General features: G+C 31.3%; 1 protein-coding gene across 2 annotated transcripts; it reads right to left on the bottom strand.

Moving 5' to 3' along the window:
* Window positions 1-127: 127 nt before the first annotated feature.
* PSIP1 (PC4 and SFRS1 interacting protein 1) lies at window positions 128-27990 on the bottom strand. Of its 2 annotated transcripts, XM_031961550.1 has the most exons (15): window positions 27842-27990; window positions 24593-24669; window positions 16593-16731; window positions 15471-15575; window positions 14133-14195; window positions 11140-11242; window positions 9920-9995; window positions 8309-8537; window positions 5865-5983; window positions 3856-3911; window positions 3281-3351; window positions 3021-3122; window positions 2701-2914; window positions 2034-2145; window positions 128-1661 (listed from the first exon to the last, which is right to left on the bottom strand). In XM_031961550.1, the coding sequence occupies exons 1-15, from the start codon at window positions 27911-27913 to the stop codon at window positions 1601-1603; spliced, it is 1599 nt and encodes a 532-aa protein (XP_031817410.1). In that variant the 5' UTR covers window positions 27914-27990; the 3' UTR covers window positions 128-1600. The 2 variants fall into 2 exon arrangements, with proteins under 2 accessions (XP_031817410.1, XP_031817417.1); XM_031961557.1 differs by lacking the exons at window positions 128-1661; window positions 2034-2145; window positions 2701-2914; ... (1 more) ...; window positions 3281-3351; window positions 3856-3911 and adding an exon at window positions 4314-4834.

Raw genomic sequence — 27990 nt, 5'->3', positions numbered from 1 at the left:
GCATTATTCTACCCACTGCCATTATTCTGCCTTTTGAAGTCAGTTTTCTGTAATCAATCAGCTATTCTGTAGTGGAATTCTTTATCAGAAAAATTAGTTACGTAATCTTGAGCAAATAACATACTAGTTCAGATTGACAAAATTCTTTAATCAAAATTGGTTAAAGTTTACATTGACACTTTGGATTAACGCTACAATAAATTCTACAATAAATCTGATTTTTTAAAAATTAAATTAGGAGCAAACTGCTAATATTACTGGCATATATAGCAGTATTCCAACAAAGCAATATAATAGGTGATACTCTCATTTGTACCTTCTTTGCTTCTTGAAAAATCTCCTAAATCTATACAAGTTAACCAGTTTAATTCAGGCTCCAAATTCTGGAAATGGCTACAAAAAATTTTTTGACATGCTTTCTAAAGTAATGAGAAATCCTGAAATACATGTAAGTCAAAGTGTACAACCTAAAACATTGTATCTGTTAAGTACTGCTGTTGCTTAAACTAGTGAACTAATTTTTCATACTTTTACCAGTAATTCCTCCTCATTCACACTTGTATAATATGAAGTGCCTTTAAATTTTTTATTTTAGGGGGCATATTTACATATAAAAACTGAGTTAATAGTCAAATTTCCTCTTTTCAAAATTGCTATTCATTAGATAAATCTGGAACACCTCATATCAAAGTACTTATTAATTTTTTGTTCCATAAAGATAACTCCCTGTCATTAAGTGCCTCTAGTCTTTCCACCTAACGGTAAGATTAATTTACTGACAAGAATCCCATAGATTTGACTGTTCCCGGTAACCACCATTAACTTTCTAGATTGCCACTTTCTTACAGGGTAATTAATAACCCTATTTATCCAGCTTCATTCATAAAGCTATGCCCAACTACTACAAAAAAAGAAAGAGAAAACACGTGATTTTGCCTGTTAAAAAACAAAGTTATTACTTCCCAAATTGCCATCTGGGTCACCCAACTGCATTAAAAAAAAAAATAAAATAAAGGCATCACAACTTAAGATTGTTTCAAAGCAGGAAAACCTGGCAAATGGAGTTTGCAAGATTAATACTAAATTTCTATAAAAGGAAGTGAATGAGAATTCTTATACAGAAGTTACATTTTAGCTACTATAAAAATGCTTTAACTTCTACAAAAACCACAAACAGTGAAAAGACAATCCAGTAAATACAAGATTTGTAAAAACTATGCACAAAAAAATACCACGGTATTTAGGAACATTGGGAGGGTTTATATAGGTGGCAGTTAAAAAAAGTAACTCTTGCCCACCATTACTACACATTAACATACAATAATCAAAAAATATACTACAACTATAACTCTTAAAAAATAAAAGCAGTTTAACATTTCCTAAATGGATCTTCTCCAAGACACACTTTTACTGTGTATATAGCGGTTAATACTGCACAAATACAATCAGCAAGAATGTTTACTTTTAAAATGAAGATATAAAGGGAATGTTTCCCCTTAAAACAAGTTTTTGAACATCAAAACCTATGCTTATAAAAATTATTTAAAACTTTCAGCAGTCAAATTTTTAAATGAAAAAAATGTGACAATCCTCTTCCAAGTTAGTTTTCTACTGTTGAGTCCTTTGGAATTTTTTCAGGCTCCCTGTCTTCACTGGATGTTCTAAAAAGTAGGAGAGGAAAAAAAGCAAAGATCAATGCACACTTCTAACCACAACAAAACACCGACACATTTTACATTAACTGCTAGTGACAAGAGCCATCAACACTGGCCAAGTTATATCAAGCTGATAGTGACAGTTCCTCAACGGTCCATTTCTATATGCTCAGCTGAGGAAAAGGATCTAGAAGCTTGGACAGAGACCCCATAGTTTGTAGACGATGTAGAACCCACAAAGTAGATTCAATTGGTTCCTTCACCTGTAAGTTGTTCTGGCTATTTATAATCTGGAGTTCCAAATTCAACAACAAAAAATATTAAGAATGTGAATATACAACACAAGTTTGGGAATAAAACATAGTAAAACATTCTCACTTTTTCTTCATGATGGCTTCATGTCTATCTTTACTGTCCTCATTGCTTTCTCCATTATGTTGTGGCTGGTTATTGTCTTGAGCATCTGATCCACCATTCAATGTTTTTGAACCTTTTGAAATAAGATGTCTTAAAGTTACACAAGTTATTTTTAATAAATAAAAAGTACATTACCTATATTTATCATGTAAAGCTTTAAAAACAAAAAATCTAAAAACTATTACTAATATTTTTGCTGCCTTTAAGATTCATACAGGAAGTAATTTTAAATGGCTGGCTGCAAAATCATGCAATTCTTTATTTTTTCTTTATTTACATATAATATATATATATATAAATTTGTGTATAGTATATAGCCCATCAAATTGCTTTCTATGGGTATATTCTGCAACTTAGAGCTTTGGTAGTTTAGAGTTTGGTAGATTAATTGTAAAAAGTGATGGTGATTGCAGTATTATGGTATTTGCTGCACAAATCTAAAAGAATTAGATTAGCTCATCTTTAGACAAGAAACAAAAGGACAAAACTCCATCCTCCTTTTATCCCAGTTAAGAGTGAATAATTGTACTAGACAGTAGAAGGCTGTTTATTCACATCTTCCTCCCTTCCCCCAGTCAAACTAAAGTAACTCAAGAGATTCTGGATCATAGATTGTAAGGAATCTTACCTGTTTGTTCCTTATCTAGTTTTTTATTTGGACCTTTCTTTCCCTGTTCTTTAGTTTTATTGGCTTCCTCATGTTGTCTTTGTTCAGCAAGTGATTTATTCAGCACTTGTGTAATAACAGAATCTCCTTCACCAACTAAAAACATGTTCTTAAATTTGTTGTATAGCATTGTAGATTTTTCCATAATAACCTGACTAACTTTAAAGCGCCTTATCTAGAAAAAACAAACAAATGTTAGTAATCACATTAATCTATATAGCATTCAAAATGTAACATTAGCACTAAACTGGAAGGGGGGAAAGAAAAGATCAACTGCTTACTTTCTTTAACGTTGTAATCATCTCTGTGTGTTTTTGTGCTTGTTGCATGGTGACCTGAAGTGACGCAAGCTCATCAAGGGCCTCAATACATCTGTTTACATCCTTTTTAACAAAAAGAAAGGTTTTAGCATTGAGTTTACCCCAGGATGTATAAAATTTCAAAAGCTAAGTAGAAGCTACCTTTCAAACAACAAATTCTCAAAACAAACTATAGCAGATAACATGTTTCCTGTATTTTATAATCAGCATAATAAACTTACAAGATTATCAATTTTGAGGGAGTTTTTTATTTCTGCGTGTATCCTTTGAAGTCGAGAATCCATTGATGTTTCTATTAAATATTTAGAAAATAAAATAAATGAACATTTGAGCTTTTATAAAAATATTTCAGAATTTTTTAAAAAGATAACAGTTCTCTCATGGATGCTTTGGTGGTATAAGAGCAAATTCTAATCTTCTGAAGTCTTAAATGACAAAACCTGTTTACCAATGACATATAAAATGAGCGGGATCTAGTTTTTATTTCTGTAGTTTTAACTTTTTCTGATGAGAACCTCTTTTAATAATAAATGTTTTAACTGTATATATAACAATTCACTCACAAGGCATTAATATGATTGTGTCCAACTTTGATAAGAGCCAGGGAAATTTAAGATTCACAATCCCCCAAGTGAACCTGATGTTTCAATTTACACAAAAATCTATTGAGAACACAAAGCAGAACAAAGTTTTTCAAAATTTTCAGGTAAAATAACAAGCAACTGTCTTAACCTTATATCTCAAATAAAATACTTAAATAAATCATGCGCATTATTATGAGGTTTAATCTACTAACCTCGTTTCTTCTCCACTTTCTTAACTTCTGGCTTCTTGCTTTCATCTTTATTCTGCCTATCAAATGTTAACAGAAATATTTTTACAACCTTGCAACTTTGTAAATGCCAAAGTTTTTGAAATGTTAATACTTATTAATAAAAAGTCCTTATATTTTCTTCCATTTGGTGGTCAGATCTCTTAAAGGCAAACTTCAGGTTGTTTAGTTTTCCACCAAAAGTTTCTTTTCATAATATTCAATATTCTTGAAGTAAGAGTACTCAATTCCAGTTTATTTTGATCATATATAAAGGTCTGGGAGATTTAAAATTGTGGTGTAGAAGAATTACATAGAGCACTACTGTTTTAATTGTTCTATCAGGAATTATCAGACAATTCCTAAATCTAAATGTGATTTTAGTCCTTAGTTATTAACTCAGTTTTAGGTGAAATACCATTAGGAAATTTTATATATTTCACTAAAAATCCAATACCTTGATATTCAGTCCACATTACAAGCCAATTGAAATACACAAGAACAAAGAGATATCTAAAAACAGCTTTTAAAAATAATCTTTATTTTAAAATGTACTTGAACATTATCATTATACAAATCTATGGCTTTATCTCAGGATTTAAAAAAAAAAACAACTGCTAACATACTAAGAGATTCAACAGAAAAGAAAACATTCTGGGGTACTAGAGCTGATTATGCCAGTTCAATACCTAGGTTCTCCTTATTGTGTAGTGTTGTGTACCCTAACAAGATTGTGACAATTTTAATTGAACAAAGTGGTAATGCCCATTAATCAAGTCCTCAACTCTTTTTTTAAAATTTAGCAATCTGGAACAAAATTCTTCCATCGGGGGAATAATTTCAGTCATCTGAGTGTCTTAAGATCTTCATCTCCTGTGCTCCACTTGCATTCTCTCTTTGTAGAAACTGGATTAATGGTTTGAGCCCCCAATTTTTTTTTTATTGTAGATTACAAGCTGTTTGGCTGGGAATACAATACAATAAACTTTATTTTGCATAATGCATTATTATTTCCTCCCCATCTGAAATGCTTTACAGAAAAAGAACTATTTACAAAGTTGTTTAATAATGATGGAAAAAAAAAACACATGAAAATTAAGACATTGTATCCAGAGAACATTTAAAAAAGCCATGTTGATGACAGTGAGAGAAGTTTAGACTCATTTTGCCAAAATGCACTAGGGATAATTTTTATTAATCATTGAAAAAGTCTACAAATATTTTTAAAAACTCAAAAAAACTGCTGAGGATAAGATGATACACCAATATACTAGAGGAAATGAATGAATAGGTCCAAAAATTTTAAGTATTTATAAAATTAGTGAACTTGGGATCACTATTTTCAAAGGCATAATTGTTATATACAATAATTGTCAAAATATCTTTTCTACTTCCATTAACACAGCAGGACATTAACTTTTTTGGGTTTCTATGAACATACATATTTGAGCATTATAGCCTTTCAATTATGTCCTAGTTAAATCTAGCTGTAAATGAAGTTTTTATTGAGCTTCAAGATTTCCAATGATTTGACATATTATTTCCCAAGAATTAGTGAGGAGGTAATAAAAAGAAATAACCAAAGTTTTTTATTGCTTGTGCCCAACTTTGCCCTCTTTCCTGGTATTAGACATGGATAAATACATGAATAAATTGCCCTCTTTCCTGGTATTAGACATGGATAAATACATGAATAAATTGCCCTCTTTCCTGGTATTAGACATGGATAAATACATGAATAAATAGAGAATGAGAATAACAATGTTATTTCTAACAGTCACATCCCAACAAAAGTTGATAAGCATCTTATTGAATGCCATCTTTCTAACATTGGAAAGATGGACAAGATTATCTCCTTATTTTCAATACATAACAGGCACAATGAAAGGATGGTATTTGCAAGAGCTTACATGGCTGCCCTTGTTTAAACATTTATCTCTAAACACAAGAGGAAAATGTATAGACTATTAAAAAAAAACAAACCCAAAACTTACGATTCAGTTTCCATTTGTTCTTCTTGCTTGCGTTTTCTGTCTGCTGCTTCTTTCTCATGTTGACCTTTTATTATATTCCTTCGATGAGCAGCCTGAAAATTTCTTCCTCCTTTTCTCTTCTTTTTCATTTTGAAAATTAGAACAGAAGTTACCAGTTATTAGTCTTTATTATCTCAATCACCAAATAAATGTCACTGAACAAGCCAATACCTTATGTAAGGTACATTTAGCTTTTGTACTTTTTTCACAAGTTTCCCCCCCCCCTCGCTATGTGCTATGCCAAGCATTAAGATTCTTGAGAAGTGTGATAATTAATTACAGAGCTAGGAAAATGTTATTCAAGGCAATCTTATGTCAATTCAAATATTCTACGATGAGCTATTTTGAACAACTTTGAAAAGTCACCCCAAAATGATAATTTCATAAATTCACAACATACAAATAAATTTGACAGACCATGTTCCTGGCAAAAATGAAAGTTTCAAGATTTTGTCCAGATCATAAATATTATTTCTTTAACGTGTTAAAGCTGATCTTCCATTATCTAAAATAATTCTGACCTATTTTTAGAAAAAAAATTCCCCAATTACAGCAAAATAAATTAATCAAGTATTTTACAATGGTTGATTTTTTTGGCCCAGCCTATGTGGAAAAAGGCAAAAATAATTGTACTTCCGTACTACTGCTTTCCTTCTCTACTCTAATAGGCACTGGGAAATAGGAAAATCGTGAGAACACCTAGCTATTTTTGAGAACTTGATCATTACACCCAAATGAATGACATTATCCATAGAACTGGCAGATATGATTATAATTATTATTGTTGTTATTAATTCATATTAATAGCCTTCTACTTGAGAAGAGAGAATTATCAAAAGATTAGAAACAGTTCTATAAAATAAGAAAAGTTTGGAAACTAGGCTAGTAAGCTTCATTAAGAGAATGAGCAAGAAGGTAAATAGTGAATAAATGCTGAATTTGGAATCATGGATTTAAATCAGTCTTGGACCTCAAAAGCTATAAAATAACTTCTAGTCAAAAAAACTAACTTCTCTAAGGTCTCATTTTCTTCATCTCAATTTCTATTATACAACAAAATTATTTTAATACAATAATTTGATGAAGTCCATCATATTATTTTGTTAAAGGTGAGTTTCCCACTCATTAACAATCCAAGATCTCCAAAGTAAATGTTCCTTCCAAGTTTTTAATACTGTGGTTTTTATCTCAACCCTTTGTATTAAAAAAAAAATTTTTTTTCTTTAGTTGTTGACTCCTGCTCCAATCTACTGTGAGTAGGAAATAAAGATCAACTAACTCAGTCGTTTATGATTGCAATATGGGAAGTCTTCTCCAAATTCACAACCAATCCTAAAGGATAGGTCATACAGTTATTAAATATCAAAAGATTTGATCCTAGGTCTTCCTTTCTTGATGTTTATAAAGTACTTTGCAAACCTTAAAATACTATAAATTTTTAATTCGAATTTTCTGATTTCAAGTGATTTCAATTTCTCTCTTCCATAGGCTACAAATTTAGTTAATCTCAAAGGCCTTATATTCTATGTTTATATACATAGTTTTATATTAAAAGGATTCTAGATGTTAAGAAGCCTTTTTGTTCTACAACTTGATTTGAGGGCATGTTTCTTCTTCTTATAATAAAGTTTAAGTTTCAGACAGGTTTATTATTAAAAATCCTATTATTCCTCTTAATCTCAGGTGAATTTCCTTTCGTAAAATCAACACAATTCAAATGGATAAAATTGTTTTGAAATTCTATTCCACCAGACTTTGGTTCTTTGTCCTTAGTCCTCCTTTGTTATCTTTCCCACTTATAGAATGTAAGCTCCTTGGAAGCAGGGACTACCCATGTAATGAAGTAGAGAATAGGAAATAACATGCTGGAGTCCCAAGGGTGTGTATCACCTAGGCACCCATTCTTGCAAGAATTTAAAATAAATCTTAATTGCATTCAAAAAAAAAATCTGTTTCAACTTAAATATTGGAGTGTATATTTTTAAGTAAGGACTTTAACAGAAACACCCTTTGGAAGCAAATAAATTAAATGATGGGTTTGGCTCTTAAAGAAGGTTATTCAAGCCAATTCCAATAGACTTGTGATGAAAAGAGCCATCCACACATATATCCATAGAGAGAACTAGACACCGAATGTGAGTCACAACATAGTACTTTCACCTTTTTTGTGGTTGTTTACTTGCCTTTTTTTTTTTTTAATCTCATCCTCTCTCCTTTTTTGATCTGATTTTTCTTGTACAATATGCATGATAAATGTGGAACTATGTAGAGGAATTACACATGTTTAACCAATACCAACTAGATTGCATGCTCTCTAGGGGAAGGGAGTGGGGAGAAGAAAGGATAAACGTTGAAAACTACCTTTGCATACATGCAATTATTAAAAAGAAAAAAAGTTGTCTAACCTTTTCACCTTCTTGATCATCACCCTCCTCTTCAGAATCAGACGTTGATACAAAGCCTGTTTTTGTTGTGGTTTTCCTTTTTGGTTCAACTTCCTTCTTCCCTTCTTTTTTGTCTGGCTCTTTCCTTGGCTTATCTTCTTCCTTCTGGACCTCTTCTTCCTTTTTCAACTGCTTTTTTGGTTGTTTTTCATCCTGACCTTTTTTTTTATTTTTATCCTCTTCAGTAACACTTTTTTTTAATAGTATAAAAGTAGATGATGCAAAATCAGTTAATCTTCATATCAAGATTCCCAAACTTAAAGCTAACTAACTTTCAAAGATGAATGACTTTTACTAGTATTGTAAATTATACAAAGTGAAAATATACTTTTGATTAAGAACTGTAATGGGCTACAATGCTCAAACAAAAAGAATTATATTACCTGGAAAAAGTTTAACCACAGCAAAGCTAACTACTTTGTTGTACAAATTCTAATAAAAATTTACCTAATAGTAAATAATAATGTAGATTCTATACTTAATTTCTGTCCATCTAAAGGACCAAACCATATTCTACATTCCAACCCAATTTATTACTTGAAGTAAAATGTGAAAGTTACTTTATAACTTTAACTCATTTTATTCTCTTCTCCAATTTTTTTCTTCCCAAAGCACCAGATTTTAGAACGTTGAGTATTTTGAATAGATGTTTAAGAGAACTGTGTTAATACAATGTCACTGTTATGAGAACCAAAAAACTCAAAACCAAGCAATTTTTTTTAAATGTCACATCAATAATTTCCATGCCCACCAAAATCAATTCTAAATGCACCATCACATTCTCTTTGAAGAGAATTGTTGTCCTAAATTCTAAAGAAAAGTAGTTAATCTTTATGATTTTATTAAAAACATGATCAACTGTTTAATATTTCTAAAATCAGTTCATATTAGTTTGAATTAAAACTAGTCAGATTGATAAACATGTTTCAATGGTTATGAAAAGGATAACTGTAATATCCTACAGTATTCTCAATTGGACAACTATTTTGAATTGTTGCATTATGCCCAGCATATTTTTTCAGGATTTATCTTGTTTTCAGCATTTCTAATGATTTATTCCATTGCAGCATTACATGGAATACTAGGCAAATTATTAGAACTACAAAATGATCAGTATTTACCTAACAAGCGCTTAACTCCATCTACACTCATTAATTGCTACTATGCATTTAAAATTTCATGGGCTACCTAACACTATTTTTTTAATCAAAATAAGCCATCCTACCTAAAAAATGGATATTGGGTTGATTTTTAATCATGTACTTATTCTCCTTTTTTGCATTCAGAAATTTTACATTGAATGTTTCTAATATCAGAAACCCGCTGAAAATCCAAATTCCTAATTTATGTTGATCAAAATAACTTTGAAATTCATTTCAAAATAAATGTCAAACAATAAAAATAATAATAATAATTTCCATGCCATACTTTTTTTAAAAAGTGATTTAACAAAAATAAAGAAAACATATCTGAAAATATACATATACTTAGAAGGGAAAAGAAACCTAAATTTCCCCTTAAATAGCATGTTCATGCCATACAACACATCAATAATTTTCAAAATAAACTCACTTGTCATTGTCTGAAGGACAAGGTGGTTTCACCATTTTGGGTCTCCCTCTTGGTTTTGGAACTTTCACTTCTGTAGCTAAGGTAAACATAAAAAAGCTAAATTAGCTCATAATCACAAACTTTTACTTTAGTTACAATATAACTGGGGGAGAAAAACCCAATACTGTGTAGTTGGTTATTACCTTCTAGTCATTATGAAGTATATAACGGGAAAGATTTTCTTATATCTCTTTCAATTTGTCCCAATTAAAAGAAGACTTGATATAAAAAGGTTAAACTTAATGAATGAAAGTGAATAATTTAAGAGTAAGAAATGTGTACTTTGCTGCTTCTATATTAGGGTTTGTTTCATAAATGTTTTTATAAAAGCAATGCTAGTAGCCTAAGTGACAATTACACAATTTTTCTTTTTCAGGTAAAAGAACTAGAAGTTTTATAAATAATTGAAAAAATAAAAGGACCTTTGTAAGTGAGTACAAAGTCTTTTGCTAACCTAACAGTAAGTTGCTATTCATTTTGGATCTTCACATTTTTGATCAATATTTTTATTTCAAATACATTTATCTTTTATCAAGGCTTAGCTCAATGACAATACCTACTTCAACATTTAAAGATAGTGAAATCTTAGTCTCAATGTTTACATATGTGTAATTTCCAAAAGTAGATTACACCTAGTTATTATCTGACTTGTTGGAATAGGAATTTAAATACAGTTTCAAATTTTCTTCTTCCTAATTCTAATAAATGTCACTCCTTTTCAGAGAAAATTAGTAAAAAATTGTTTGAGTCCTGACTTTCAACTACTTTTTCTAACTTTTCTATGTCAATCCATTTCTTCTACTTCATTTTACTAGATAGTTATTTCCTTTATGATCTCAAATACAATAGATCTAATACATACACTACAAATTAACAAAAACACTATTATCAAATATTATTTTGAGTGGTTTGCTTTTTCAAATTATTTCATTTAAAAAGTAAAAAGGTGTTTCAAGACTCCACCTTTGTAGCTATTAATTTTATCAATTCCCAGATATAGAGTAAAACTCATTTCAAATTACAGTCACTCCTTAACATTCACCTCATTATTTTACTAATTAGACTTTTTCCTTTTGGAATGCTTTAACTATAAGCTGTTATCATATAAACAAATACTAATAGTTATGATTTTAAGAAGAAATAATAAATAGACAAGGCTTCCAAGCATTTAATAAACCTACCTGATGGTCTTCCTCTTTTAGGACTCACTTTTGGAGAGACAGATGTTGCTGTTGTTGCTGCTGTCACCATTCCTACCTCCTCAGTTTCTACTTGCTTTTCTGCCTGAATCACACAAGATGAGCAACATTGAACTTTTATTCTCCAAAAGTATGCTTGAAAAGTTTAGTCTATATATATAATATGACATAAGTCATTCTTATGCTGCTTATAATTATTTAAATGAGACTCGCTTGTATAGGATTTTTGTCTATTTTTCCATACCCTAATTGTGAGATCCACTATAGCAGGCTATTTAATTAAGTATTCACAGAAAAAGACAACTTTTTAATAAACCTTATTAAATTTGATTCTGTGCATGAAAAAAATGAAACTTCTATTGAATAAGTCCCTTAATTAGTTATATCCAAGATAAAAAGTTCCAAATCCTTCTAATCCAGAGGTAGATTTTATGCTTTTTATTTGCATTGGAAACAAATGACATTTTAGTTTTACTAACCTCCACTTGGAATTTATCAAAATTTACCAAAAGCTAAAAAAGTCTAAAAAAGGGATCTTATGGCACAAGAAAAATCTTGCTTCCAGCCTTTTCCTTATATGAACTTAATATCATTCAAAGTGGGCAGACAAGAGTAGGGAAAATTCAACACTTGCTTTTAATTCAGTCCACTCAACAAAGTTATACATACTCCCACTGATGTGATAAGGAAATGAAAATTTCTAAACAAACCATTATTGAAAACTTATTTTTAGAAATTAATTTAGTATTTTATTTTTCTCTATTACAATAAATTTTATAAAGAAAAAATGTTAAACTAATGTTCATATTTACCTGGAAATGATCCTAAATCACACTTAAAAACCAAAATTTTTAAATTTCCAGCCCCCTCCTTTAAAGAAAACCCTTTGAAAAGCTTTTGAAGATAACTGAGTCAAGTGATTAACAGCTAAAACTATCATAATAAAGCCTTTTCCAACCTAAATATTAGGCTAGGAAGCCTTAAGTAGATTAACATTTTGTATTTGGAATTTGTCATATGAAATTGCTATAGATTTGTGGTTCCGAAAATTTTTGTCCCAATAGGAGACAAATTTGGAGGTATTTGAGCCATCAGAGGTTGTTGATTCAATAGTTTTACTTACCCTTTTTCTACCCTCCCACACCTGCAAATTCCTCCCTCCTCCAAAAAGAAAAAAAAAAAGGGCTGGGGGAGGGAAATGTTAAGCATTTTAAAGGTTAAATATTTGTGTCCAATATGCTTTAAAAACCATTGAGTTACTCTATAAACAAAAAATTTATCAATAAAGTAGATTTAGCCAGTTTTTTCCCCCAGGATTGGTTTATCTTTCAAAGTAATTTAAAATAACTTCTAGCCCTCTCAAGATTGCTAAGCCACAACTTTCTTATGATAAACAAAATTACTTCAAAATGATAGCATTGTTCTACAGATATAAATACTATTAAATAAAATTACATAGCTTTTATGATGTCTGAGCTGAAAATTTATAAAATGTCTATGTTGTAATATGGATTTTTGATGTGATTTCATTGGCATATAGAACACACAGCTGGGGAATCGGTCTTAGCCAACTCTATCCCCTATCACAATGCCTCTATGGATTTCTTTTTAAACAAAAATAAAAAAAGCTTTCCTTCTCAGAATGCTTTAAAAATGAAACTAAAAAAAAAAAAATAAAATCCAGGTGTTTAGCCAACATTTCTAAAGATAAATCATAAGCTGTAGGCAAGCTGATATACATTTTTGGAACTCCCACAGGTGTTTGATAGAACCATAATGTTCAGAACACGTATATACATACACATAAAATTAATCCATGTGTATTTGTATTAACTAATATAAAAGTGGACCCAAAATAACCTCATTATAATAAAATAAATAAATAAATAAATAAAAATAAGTAAAAATATTTTCCAGAATTCTTTTCAAAATCAAAATATAAAATTAACCAATTAGGCTAATCTCTACTTCTTTCCTTTTTTTTTTTTTTCCTTCTTTTTAGTTGACTTCACTGATGATGTTGGAATAACTGTCATTGGAAAAAAAAACATACTACATACTTTTTGAATGCTATTGCAGAAATATTCTAGCATTGTTACATTGTAAGCTGCCCAAGAACAAGGAGGATTCTCTTAAAATTCCACTGTGTTCTACTTAAAATATAAGGAATGTAGGTGAGTACTTGAATATTTAATCAAGTGATTACATCATTCACACCAAGTTTTTCTTTTATTTTTAATACATTAACAAAAAAAAAATCACAAATGCAAAAATTTATTTTTTGGTTTTGTTTCAGAGTATGGTAAAAATTAAGTCATTTTTTTCCTCATGACTTAATTCAAATTACTATATAGAACTATGAAACTATAAAGCATTAAAATAATAGTCTGACTATAACAAATGGCTTGATTAATCTCTAATAAAGCCATAAATCTTGAGAAAAATGATTATAACCATATGGATCATAAAATTTTTCACATACATTATAGGGTTCACAGAAACAGATGTGATATAATTAGTTCTAAAATTATAAAAAGCCATTCAAATACCTCCAATTACTTTAAGTACAGCCAGCTGTCAAATATCCATGTACTAGGAGGCAGAAACAACTTGGATAACTGAAATTCAAAGATGATCCCAAAATGTCATTTCAGGCAGTGTCTAAAATAAAAATACATTCTATATTCTAAGTGGATACCCTAAAACAGTGTTGTTGAATGGACTGAAAACAAGTGATTATACTGTTGAGTTTTATCTCCTTTCCCTACCCTGCCCAATGTGAAATGAAGATGCAAAGAAATAGCCAAAAAATTGAGCAGGAGAAATGAATCTGGACAATATGAAACTACACAATTGGCCCCTGAAAAATCAAGTTTGAAGAAGGAATTAGAAACAATCCAAAACTGAAATTAAACAAAATTCTCTCCCAATATAATTTTAAAATCTATTTGATCCTTTGAGTCAGTGATAATTACCTTTCTCTTTCTTCCTCTTCTAGCAGCCTTAGGAGTGGTTATGTCCATTGTTTTAGTCACATCCTAAAGAACAAATAAAATTATCAGTGTAAGATATAGACCTCTCAAAAATGTGTAAGTGTTTTTGGCTTTTCTCAAACATAACTTTGTGTTATACCCAGTGTGCTTGAAATGAACACTTAAAAAGTGCCTAGATCTACATTGTGATAATAGGGTGTGTGTGATAACCAGATTTTTTTTTTAATTTTACTATTGACATGAAAACTAGAATTTTTTATTTTCCAAAAGATATGTCTTCTCTAAGATTACTTCAGGTTGCACAATTGTATTTTATTGAAATGTACAGCCTCCAAATCTTTTGAATGGTTTGGGATAATGCAGAATCATCCCCTATAAATTGAGTCATAATCATATGTGGCAATTCAACAAAGTCATCATCCTCCTGCCTCTATTACCTAAGTGAAGTGACTTAAGATTTTAATTTCCCTATGCTTTTCTGACATACAAGATGAGGGAGAATACATAACTTTCTAACTCTTAAATTTTAGTATATTTGGAAATCTTAAATGACTTGAATAAATTGTCTTTGTTAATATATCATGACATTATTTTGAAGATACCAAAATGCTCTTTTGAAATATAAGGTAAATATTTTGGTAATAGGATGTTTTTAGTAACATTTTCATAAGAAAATTATTTTCCCCCTTTTAAGTACTAACGTTGTGCTTTTAAAAGATTTTGTGGGGCAGAACTTTTTCACACAGTATGAATGCTCTAATACTCATCAATAAAATTATGCAGTTTGTGCAATTTCACTTAATTTATCAAGTTCACATCTATTCTGTAAAATGTGAAAAAGAAAGTTCCCATTAGTGTACATATGCTATAGTTAGTATTTAGACCAAGAACTATCATTTTTTTTTCTCATACTTTACAAATTACTCATTATGTACAAGGTACTGTATTAGTCTCTGGAAATAAGATACATCACTATTTCAATTGCAAACACTTTTTGACTTCTGTCAAACCAAAATTCTGAATCTTGGTCAAAAAGTGTCTTTTAAGTTAACAATTAAAACTATCCAAAAGTGGAATGGGTAGTGTGAGAGGTACTTGTAGTTGACAACTACAAGATGAACATTGTTGAGCATGTTGTGGATTCTTTTTTCAGATGTTGGGCTGGCTGACTGCTGAGATCCTTTCCAATGTTAAAATCTTTTAAATATTTCCCTAAACACTATTGACCCACTGCAAATAGTCATTCCTATTTTACTACTACCACTTTCTTTCCTGCCTCAAAAAATTTAAACTTAGGAAAAAAAGTCTTGTCAGACATACTTCATTGCTGGTTTTTTCTTCATGATCAGTATCTTCTTTTGAAGTGCTAATTTCTTTTTCTTCAGTTTCAACATCAGAAGATGCATTTGGCTGTTTTGTAGATGCCTATGATACATTGAAGAATATTTTATTTTACAAAATTGAGACCTGCTTAAGGTTTCTTTCTTCAAGGTTTGGCAATTTTAGTATGCATTCCAAGCTATTAATTCACACACACTAGTTTTAGTTCTCTATTAGCATTTTCAATTCCAATAACTAAGTTGTTTCCTAAAACAATTCATGAATCTTTATGGTACAAATGAATTAGACAGAAGTAAATACACACAAAGCACCTAACCTAATATTCTAAACTAGATAGAGGTTAATAGTTGTGTCAAATTGTCAAAAGATGCAAGAAAGAATGAATCATTTCATTAACACAGCAAAAAGTATGCCAGCTAAAGACCACCTAGTTTTGGAAACCTATTAAAACTATGTATAATTAAATGGGGATAAATTTATGTAAAAAGCAACCTTCTCCAACCCACAATTGTAACCAGTTGGAAAAGGAAAACATTCTCCAGAGTCCCAGGAATAAGCTGATAAGGAGGGGAATACAATGAGCCTTAACACTGGGTAATGGAGTTATAACTAATTTAGGACTTTAAGAAAGTAATGAATACTTAACAATTAGGAAAAACACCTTTGATTAATTTGATTTAAAAAAAAGAATTTGATCTTAAAAAAAGAATATGGCAAACAAGCCATATAAAAAATGAAAGGATAGTCAAAGCTAGGTCTTAAGTACCTGAACCAAATTAAATACAAAATATTTAAGTTAAAAGTGAAGGAAAAGTCTACATACATAAAAGCAGCAAAAACAATCAAAATTTAAATTTAACATTAATAAATTGAGATCAGCAAAAACTAGATTCCTCCCAGTTTTTTAATCCTGATATGCCTGTCCTCTAGAAAGGGAGAAAGATCTTCTAAAGCATTTCCCCCGCAAAGATCAAAAAAACAACAATGCAAGAATAAGACTGGGATTTTATCACTCATTCCTGGAAGTCTCCAGAAGGTCCCCCCCCAGGATGTATCAAATGTTCTAATAATAAACCTATATTTTAAATAACCATTACTTACCTGCTGACTAGAAAACTTCACTTTGGGGTTATTGTCTATTTCCCATAATCCTTCATTAAAGCCTTTTCTTTTGTTAGGTTTGCCATATTTATCTTTATTTTCTGAGTAAGGAAATATATCCTTTGGTCCCAAAAAAGCACTGTGAAAAATGAGCAAAATGGACATTTACATTTTATGTAAATGACTTATTTTACTGGAAATGAATAACAATGAGTTTGTGTATATTTACTTAATCCTACAAATTTTATACTCATTTCAAACTAGTTCTCCACATTTTTTGCTCACACTAATTTGAATTAGTGACATTTTCTACAATCCAGTTATCTTGTTTTATTATTTTTAAGTATATAAATCTTACTTTCTTCCCTCACAACTTGTATGTGGAAACTATTCCCAGCTTTACAAAAATGAAACTTTTTTTTAATAGATAACTATCTCCCAGGAAGATGGTTTCAAATGACTGGATGAAATTTTTTTATTACTTCACATTTTTAATTACCAGAAACTTCATCACTTCTTTTAAAATATCAGATCTATACAGCAGAAACATGGGACTTAAAGAGTTACTAAATGAAACCTGCTATAATAGGAAACAGTTCTTTAGTGCCTAAAAATATTTTCTAAGTCCATTAAAAAGCATATTTCACTGATGCTTGAATAATCAAGAATTTTGTTTAAAAGGAACATATTCGTATATTTCATCAGGGCAATCAAATTTCAAATTTATATAGAACCTCACCAGATTTTGATATATCATGAAAACTTAATTAAGATATGATCCTGTGTGATCAAGACAATTCCAATAGACTTGGGAGAGAAAATGTCATCTGCATCCACAGAGAACTATGGAGGAGCCTAAATATGTATTTTCACCTTTTTCTGTTGTTTGTTTTTTTCCTTTCTCATGTTCCCTCCTCCTCTCCCCCTTTTTGGTCTGATTTTTCTTGTACAACACGACAAAGATGGAAATATGTTTGGAGGAATCAGATTGCTTGCTGTTTTGGGGAGGGGACAACACAAAATATTACAGAAATTAATGTTGAAAACCACATGTATTTGAAAAAATACTGAGAAAAAAAGATTTCACCAAGATTACTAACCCAGAACCATAAACAAGACTGGTCACACACGGTTCACCAGCATAGACATGTGTAACCCTTCTATACATTTTAAAGAAATCTTTATTTTACCAACAATTATTGTATATATGTTTGATGAGGAGCAAAATATAAACATCACAACTCAAATACACCCCTCTCCACTAAGCTAATCAAAATTTTTTCCCTTTGACAAACTAGCTTCTACTTTTTAGTTTTTTGTTTTTTTTTTTTACATTAGAAAAGAGCAAGTTAAGTTTGTCAATGGATAGGGAAAATTTATAATTTTACTTTGAAATGAAAATTATTTAGTAGTAAAAGTATATGCTGCAATTCAAGAATTCTGCCTCAAGAGTTGTCAGAAACTTATGCATGTATAACCTATATTATTATAAGATTGCTTGCTGTCTTGGGGAGAAGGTAATGGAGGGGAAAAAATTTGGAACTCAACATCTTACAAAAATGAATGTTGAAAAGCTATCTTTACATTAATATCAAATTTCCTTTGAACAGCCTAATTTACTTGATTAATAATCAAAAGATATGACCTATACCCAAAAAATTAACTTTTTCTCTTTGAGGTGTTTTTTTTTGTTTTTTTTTTTTTTTTTTTTGGGGGGGGGGGGGAAGAGGTGCCTTCCAGGAAGATCTTTTGCTGCATGATTTTTATGTAAAATGGGCCTTCTCACTAGGAAGGGGAAATAAGGAGGAAATAGAAGAATATCTGAAACTTCAAATTTTAAAAACATAAAAAATTGTTTTACATTTAAGGGGGGAAAGAAAAATATTCAAAACAAAAAAAAAGTAACATGATACCAATAGATATGATAGGGCAGAAGGGGAAAAGATTTGGTGTCAGGAACCTGGAATTAAATCCTAGTATTGCCATTCAACTTTATGTGACCTTGAGAAAATAATTTCTTTATGCCTCAAATTCCTCATTTATAAAATTATGGTACAAAGCAGATGGATTCTGAGGTCGAATTCTTCAGCTATATTGTATCATATGCTTAAAATCAAAGGCTACTGGCTCCAGGATTTTTGTTATATATTATTAATATGGCTAAATTTTTATTTATATTTCTGGAAATTAGAAAAGACCTACATGAAGCAGAGTTTATAAAGATATGTGAGACCTAACTACAATGTAGTTAGTTGTAAGTTGTCCCAATTAATAATAATAAAAAAAAAAATGTACCAAATTCCACAAATTACAAAATGACTGAACTGTGACATATAAATCCAATTGTACCCAGTGAGCAGATATTAGACAAGACAATGTCAGAGTTCTCCTTCACTTTCCTCAAAATCAATGCTAAATCTAGCCTCTTAATGGATTTTGGAGTGACAATCCTCAAATATTTTGATTGAAATAATTTTCCAACTTAAAAGTTATCTTGAAAGGACTTCAGGAATGGTCTTTGTTACTTGGGCAGGGGAATACAGCACAGCCATGGTGGGCAATAGATACGGAGGCTTTTAGTCAAAGTATAGCAGCACTAACCATTCTGTTCAGAGGGCCAGTGGCTCAGTAGGGCAGCTGTAAGTAAGACCTTCAACACAATCATTTATGGCGTATAATAGACAGCACTAGGCCAGGCCAAGCCAGAATAGTGGAAAAGCCTTGAGCAGTATCACTAGCCACTGTGCAGAAAGTCAATGGGAGACTCCTCTTCCTCCCCACCCAAAAAAGTTTGAGACAATCTTCATTGTTAACTTTTAAAAAATGAGCAAAAAAATAAATAAAAATAAAGAGCCCTCAGCTACTATGGCAACAAGGAAGATCAGAACACAAAACCCAGAGAACGGCAATGGCAAAAGACCTCCATGTGAAGCCTCAAAGGAGGCTAAACGAATGGTTCTCAAGCTCAAAAGATTCTCTTGGAAACGCTCAAAAAGGATTTTAGAAATCAAGTATAAGAAAAATGGAGAAAAAGAGTTATACAGGAAAATTGTGAAAGCTTGGCGGGAAAAGTCAACAGCTTGGAAAAGAAAGCACAGAAATGGAAAAACACAACCCCTTATAAAATAGAATTGGCAAAATGGGGGAAAAAAATCCACTTGAACAAAATAATTCCTTTATAAGTATAATTGGTCAAATGCAAAAGGAGGTTAAAAAAAAAAAACTAACCTAAGAAAATAATTAAAAACTAAAATTGGACAAATGGAAACGAATGAATCAAAAAGAAAAACTCTAAAAAATGGAAAATGGAAAATGTGAAAAACCATCAACCTGGAATACTGATCTAGGAAAAATTATCCAAAAATTATTAAAATACCTGCAAGCCATGATTAAAAAAAAAAAAAAAAAAAGAACCTGGACATCTTTCAAGAAATCATTAACGAATGCAATACAGTGCTGTGCTTTAAGAAACGATGAATGAGAAAAAATTAAGACTTGTATGAAGTGATGTAGAGAGAGCAGAATCAGGAGAATACAATCACAATGAACAACCACTTCTTATGCTCACTATTAACAGCAGCAGCATTCAGATTAATTACAAAGAACAATCATGGTTCCAGGTATAAAGGGAAGGGAGGAAACCATTTTTGTTAAACTAAAAAGAAAACCCCACTAATCTGAAAGGATTGGACCCTGTATGTTCTACTCATATCCACACAAATTCAAACTATCTAGAAAAAGATCCCCAGCAAATATGCTAACTATGACATTTCCTGATGGACATGGATAAAAGTAGTAAAGAACTCCAGGGCAACCTGGAGTATCTATGGCCCTCAAATTACACAAGCAGAAATACTTGGTTGGTTTCATTGATGTATTCATGTAATCAAACTCTTACTGGAGCAGAAATTCAACCCATTTGAAATACCTGACTAAAAATCTTTTCTATGAATAAAAAAAACCCCAAAAACCTTTAAAGAGATTTGTGATCAATTTAAGATGTTAAAATATGTTTAGCACATTGAATTACTTGCCATCTGGGGAAAGGGGGGGTGGAATTTGAAACACTAGGATTTGCAAGGGTCAATGTTGAAAAATCATTCATGCACGTTTTAAAAATTAAAGGCTTTAATAAAAAAATTTTTTTTAAAATAAAAAGATGTTAAGAATTGTCCTCTATTCTTTGGAGCCTTTTTATAAACTATGAAGAAATATTCAGAAACCATCATTCAAATATTTGTTTTTCATAACAATGCACTTCCCCTAATTCCATGAATACAATATATATCATCTACCTTATGTGGCCACATTTTGCCCCCATAAAAAGATTTCTCATTTTTAATTCAAATTAACATAGCACAAATTCTCAAAAAATTCTCCAAATATAGCCTGAAAAATTTATATGCAGAATCCCTTAAATCCAGAGTTGAGAAAAAAATAGAGACTCTTCCAGAGATTCATATATCCATTAACTTTTAACTCTTGAAATGCAGCACCATAAATTATCTTTAACTTTCTATGTCTAGGATTCCAGAAAGTACATTTTTATGACTAGTTTTATCAAAATAAGGGAAATCACTTTTTTTGGGGGGGGAGAGGGGAGCAATATGACACTATGAAGAAGAAATGTTACCAAAATAATTATACTCTTGGACCAATTAATTCTCTTGGTAGGAATAAACCTCAGAGCGTTGTTAAAAATCAAACAGGAGGTAAAAAAAAGCTAGATTCAAACTAAGTATCCAATAATATAACAAGGGAATGTTTAAATATATTCAATCAACAAGCATTTACTTAACATCCACCAGGTGAAAAACAAGAGTCTTGCTAGGTGCTAGAGATAGAAATATCAAGAATAAAATAATCCCTAATAGCAAAAAGCTTGCAATATATAATTAGTTTACATTTTGATCCAGTACATTATAGCAATAAATTACCACTATAGCATTAACAAAACCAGATAAATCAGAATCATTTTCAGCAGAGGCTGAAAAAATGAAGTATTCAAGAAAAATGTAAGAATGGTTGTGCTTGCTGTCTTGGGGAGGGGGAAAAGGAGGAGAGAGAAAAAACTATCTTTGCACGTATTTGGAAAAATAAGATTAAAAAAAAGAAAAAGGAAAAAATGTAATGAACAAAAAAATCCTGATGAGGATTTTCAAGAGTTGTCTACACCAATTATGATTCTTTATGAAATAAATTATCTCCATAAAGTATTGATTATCAATATCTAGTTTTTAATACAGCAAATCTGTTTACATGGAAATCAAAACAACAAAAACTACAGAACAGAGTTCTTAGAAAATGAAACCAAATTTATTTTGTTTTCCACTGATGAACTTGAAAGTTTTGTGACATTTAGTCAAATTCAAGTTATTGAATTTGTGGTATAATTAGTGAACATGAATAAATATTAAACATCCCCAAATTTGACATAATGGAATCATCTATGATTAAAATTCTTAGGGAAATTTATGAATTGTAAACAAAAGGTAAAATTAAAAGATATTAACATCTGTAAAATAGGCCATTAAAATAGGACCACAGACAAATTCAATAACTCTAATTTTTAATAAAATTTTATTTTAAAATTAAGGCTTAATGCTCCTCTTTCCTAAGGAGAAATGCCAAAATCAATGAACATCAGAATTAGAAAATGCTAAGATCAAAAGATTATTAGAGCATTAACTTTTCAAAGTCTACCCCAAATATTTGATACTTAATAGAATGATATAATAATTCACTCATTCAACTCATTCAAAAAAGATCTAAGTTCATGTTCCATCTTTGTAACAAACTGGTTATGTAAACCTATGGAGTCCTTTAACCTCCTTGATAGCCAGAACAAAAGACTATTTGTTACAGGACAAATGCAGAAATGCTTCCATTTGTAAAGAGAATTTCTACAAAAGGAATTCCTTATGCTGTAAAAATCGCAGATCAAACTAAACCCAAAATAAAATTACAGAACTACTTGTTTAGTTCTCACAATTAGATGTTATTTTACAGATGACAGATCCTAAGTAAACTGTCTGAGCTGGTCACAAAATTAGTCAGAATTCAAAAGCCATCTTTCCTTGACTTCACAATACTTTTTACACCACTGCACCTAATTCTAGAACTGAATTATGTTATCTGAAAGATGTATAGATAAACTGATAAACTAACAAGAGGATAGAACTGAAGGCAGAAAATTAAATTTTTAAAATTTTCCTTACGTGATTGCACTACAACTACTTCTAAACCAATATAATGCTAGTTACACATCTGATAAAAATCTTGATTCATTTTATAACAATTTAAAGACTCATCTTTTGAGTGTATCTCCACACAAAGACCATAGAGTCAAGGTTAACTGGCCACAACAGAGGAATAATGTCCCAAAAAGTATATGTAGGGAGAGGATTTTTATCCCTAAACTATGTTCAAGATATATGACTTTCACTATAAATTGCTTATTAATATTTCAAAAATATATGTGAATATCATAAGCCTTTTAACTTAAGTACAAAGCATGATGAATTGCTTTCTGAATAAAGTATTAACAACCTCATGAAAATATACAAAAGCAAAATTACTAGCTTTTGTTTTTCCCTCCCTCCACTCTTTGGCATATACATGTACATTATAGAAATATCACCTAACTTTTATTAAAGCCTCATGAAAATATACAAAAGCAAAATTGCTACGTTTTGTTTTTCCCTCCCTCCACTTTTTGGCATATACATGTACATTGTAGAAATTTCAGTTAACTTCTCATTTTACTACCTTCCAAGCTCCAAAAATTATATATTTAACATGATATGGTTCTTCTGTTTGATGACTTCCAGATTCAAAGAATGAAGTTCGTAGAAGATTAGTCAGTCCAATACCTAAAAAAGCTATTCAAACAACCTCCAGGGAAACCAGAGCACAAAATCATAGTGAATAATTTGGAGAACAAATTTAAAGAGCTGAGAAAAATATGATTTGACCTGACCTATACAGAGCTTACCCATCAATTATTTATAGTTCCATCAAATTCTTTTTGCTGAAAGTTTATTTTAGATGTGCTAAATATTAGCTTAAAATATCACTTTGTATATTTTAAATGCCCTTTCTTGTAATTTTAACACTTTTTTTACACTTAGCATTGTTAAAATCATTAATCAAATAATTTTCTGTTGATTCTTTCATTTGGGAAAAAATGTTCTATATCAAATGAATATTACAAATCAGGCATAAAAAAATACCAAAGTGATCCTATTAATTCTAATATGCATAACTTTTTGGCACAAACACACACAAAAAAGATGAAAAACTATTTGCAAAAGGTTCGCAAGATAACTGAAAAAAGTATTAGTAGCTGGGAGTCTAAGTCCAAAGTATAAAATAAGTAGGCAAAAGCCCAACAGCTATATACTATGACAGCAAAAACAATGGAGAAGGGTAACCAGATGGCAGCTCTTAGGGTAACCAGACAGCAGCAAAAGCAAGCGATAGTTTAAGCAAAAGTCCAAGTAAAGCAGGAGCATGTTACAGATATTAAATATAAAGATCCTAGATCACCCCACCTGACAGCCATCAGAACAGTCACATAGACAGACATGCTGGCTAAAACAATGAAAGACGGAAAGTACCTTCTCTACCACTCCACCTCCTACTTTTCAATAAGTATACAGAAAACTAAGCCTCAAGTTAAAAAAAATTCTCCCCCCCCCCCAAAAAAAATTTTAGAACTAGTTGGAAAAACAATCACGTCATCACAAAACACATGCAGAGAAATTCTACTTCCCACTGGGGTAAGGAAGTATTGTTATAAAACTAATGAATATCAGTCTCATCTGGTAGTACAGTATTTTTAAGCTTTTAACCAACAGAATCATAATGAAAATTTGAAAAAATGTTTTATACTGGATGTTTGAGTAGTTTCTCTTTGAATTAATCCTTCTTTAGTTGTTGATTTCATACATAATTAACCTTGCTAAGTAAATTTTCAAATTTTAATCTAGAGAACTTACGTCTCATGAGTTCCAAAAAAGAAAATTGGCAGTTTATTTGTAGGTGGCTTTACAGCTCCATCAGGAACTTCATCTACCTAAAAGGAAAAAAATAAAAATAAAAATCTTTATATCTTAATCTGTATGAACATGAAAACATAACTCAGAACAGTTCACCATCAATTAGAATAAAGGCATACAATAGATATTTCTTGCTACTATTTCTGAAAATAAAAATAAGAAGTCTTTTAAAAGTTCCATTAATATCAAAAATATTAAGAGGGCTTGTAAAGAGCTTGTTATTATTAAATTCAAGATGGGTTTGTATTGACATCTTACCCCATATTAAAATTTGCTTACAATGTACAAAAGTTATTTTAAAAATTCAGAACGAAAAAATGCAACTTTGTTGAACAAAGACATGTGAAAAATTAGTGCAAAATATTAATACCATGACTGTCAACCTACGAGAGCATACTATGATTTGGGTTTTTCTGGAATTTGGAAAATATCGATTCAAAAAACCCCAGTTCTGACCCAGCAACAAAATTATCTAACTGTAATTATCTAATAAATATAATTCTTCGAAAATAATTTCTATCTGGCTATATATAGATTTATAGTTTTCACTTGGATATGGATATCTGTTTTTAGAATTTACAATACTTCAACAATGGCACATAAAGAGACAGACTGGTATAGAAAATAAAAGAAATATTCAAAAATATTGCCTAAGTTTAGAGTTTTGCTTCAGACTACATATAGGCTATGGAACCTAAAGTAACCCCACCTCGGAGCCTCAGACAACTCGATGAAGTTCTAAACTGCATGGGAGTTAGTTATAGCTCATATGGTTAAGGACAGTATGCTCATTAATAATTCTTTATTGTCTATTAAAACAGTTCTGGTTAAAACACACACACACACAAAATGCATGATCTTTTAACAATCTCAGAAGGTTCCAGAAATTGTGTACATTTCATTTATAAACATAAATACAACATAAATTCAACATGGTACAAATATATACCATTCTGTGCATTTTGTGCAAACTTATGATGTACTAGAACTTTAATACATATCATCTATAACACAATCTGAAAGAGTTGCAAAAGTAGCTAATATTTACATATGGCTTAAGGATTGCAAAACATTATATCCGTTATGATTTGATTCTCAAAAAACCCTGATTGTTATCCCCATTTTATAGATAAGGAAAATGAAGCAAATTGAGGATAAATAACTTGCTGGGCTAGGATCTGAGGCAGGATTTGAATATAGGTGGTGGTTGTTGATAGTTTGGAGGTTGTTTTTTTTAGGGGGGAGTTACTCGAAATTCAGTATTTTATCTATTGTACCACCTGTTGGGAACCTTGTTCAAAGTCACACAGCCACTATTAGCAGCATAATTTGAACTGGGGTTTTTCTGACTGCTTTCTATGTCCAACACATAAAATAAAATAGTTTCTGTCCAGGTCAGAACTTAATTGGAAAGACAAACATGCTATCACAAAGCATGGGATAGGTAAAACAAAAAGCCCCAAACAATTACCTGAAAAGGCAGAACATCAGGGTTATAGTTTCTGCCATGCCAAAAGTTAATTCCTTATTAACTATTTATAGTCTTCCCTGCCAATTAAGGATATTAAATTATATGATCTCTAAATTCCAAGGGTGATACAAAATTATGAGGAAAAGGGAAGGATACAAAAAGAGTTAAATCAGAGACAGTATCAGGCTGAAACGGGTTTATAGAAGAAACAGGACCAAGAGTTGAGTAAGCCAGGTGGATTTCCACTATTATCTGACTGGTCAAGTCACTTCACCTCCTAGCCCCCCCGTTTCTTCATCTACAAAGAATGGAGGGAAAATCTCACCAATGGCACAGTTGGGAGATCGATTGAGATAACATCCATAAAGAACTTGGCAAACCTTAAAAGTGCTACATATATGCTTCTATCATTGAAAACAAGGTAAAAAAGCAAGACACCAGATAAGAGAAACAAGCCATACTCCACCAAAGTGTTTACTAAGTTATATATAAGAATTCAACTGTAAAGGACCCTTCGGCCAGTAAATAAGCATCTCCATTAAGCACTTACTATGTACTGATCACTGTGCTAAACATGGGAGATACTAAGTAAGGCAAAAACACTGAACCTGGTCTCCAAGAGCTAATGGAGGAGTCAACATATAAACAATTTTGCACACAGAAAATATACATAGTTATAAATGGGAGATAATCTCAAGGGGGAAAAACACTAATACACATTCCAAAAAAGAAGAAAAACTGTTAACAATGGACTCTATGTGGCCACATGTATCTTTCTATTGAAGAGACAGCAGTTGTATAATAGATACATAGACTTGATGCCAAAGGTTTTCTGACAGCTGTTGATCCTCAGGTAATTATGGTTAAAACTATAGAAAAGCTGCATATCTGTCCTGGTATTTCTGCACCAGTAGTTCCTTACACCAATGATATCACAAGTTTGGACCCTTCCCCTCACTCTTTGTAAATAAAAATAAAAATGTATAGGATTGTCTGTGAACTAATGTCAAGTGGCTAAAATAAAATCAGTAGAATTACTCCCACAACATTGCAAAATGCGACAATTTTTCAAAGGTACTTCCTTTTTGCCAACAAGTAGCAAAAAAGAATTCTTTGCTTTAAAGTTATTTTTCTACCTAAGATAACTTCTACAAAGCCAAAATGGCTAATGAAAAACCTGACAGATTAACAATCTGGATGTGAGCATTTCAGGATTGGGGAGCAACAAAACCTCTCCAATCTGTTCAGAAGACTAAATATCCACAACCAAAGAAAAATCGATATTTTCCTACAAAGTTTTTACCCTATTCGGCGTCTGGTACAATTACACTTCTGAAAAATCCCATAAACTGATCATAATGTGGAAACAACGTTATCAAAGTATGCATAAATCAGCAGCCTCGAAGGGGGCGAAAATTTCATTCTGTACGCTTATCCCTAAGGAGAAGAAAAAAATAAGGGCAGTAAAATGAAACGGGGCACACAAACCGTTTCTACAAAAAAGCCAAACCTTCCAAAACGCAACCCCCTACTTCTAGTTACTTACAAACGCTAAAAGAAAACTAACAGACTACACGTCGCTAACAAGCACCGGACTCCCAGTTTTCTGTAATTTCGATGGAGGCTCGTGGGCGGACAACAAAAAGGCCGAGCGGGATGCGGGCGATGGGCGGGAGGCAGCCGCGGGACCGCTACGCGGAGCCTCGGCGGGCACTTACGCGAGCTGGCCAATGGGGGTAACCTTTCATCTTGGCGAAGATCAGGTCTCCCGGTTTGAAATCGCGAGTCATCTTGGGGCCGCGGAGGCTGGGGTCCCGAGCCCACGAGCGAGAGGCTGCGCCGAGGCTCTGCGAGGGGGCGGAGGGAG

Source organism: Sarcophilus harrisii, chromosome 1 (genome assembly GCF_902635505.1).
Source record: "Sarcophilus harrisii chromosome 1, mSarHar1.11, whole genome shotgun sequence".
NCBI lineage: Eukaryota > Metazoa > Chordata > Mammalia > Dasyuromorphia > Dasyuridae > Sarcophilus > Sarcophilus harrisii.
Note: the sequence above shows the minus strand (reverse complement) of the source record. Positions and strands in the feature narration are given on the sequence as shown.

Excerpts from the sequence above, each read along its gene's own strand:
- PSIP1 (XM_031961550.1), bottom strand. The coding sequence starts at position 27,913 with ATGACTCGCGATTTCAAACCGGGAGACCTGATCTTCGCCAAGATGAAA. Across the intron at positions 14,196-15,470 it reads AAGAAAAAACCAGCAATGAA|GATGTGACTAAAACAATGGA; the intron begins GTATGTCTGACA and ends TTTGTTCTTTAG. Across the intron at positions 2,146-2,700 it reads ACTAGATAAGGAACAAACAG|GTTCAAAAACATTGAATGGT; the intron begins GTAAGATTCCTT and ends TTATTTCAAAAG.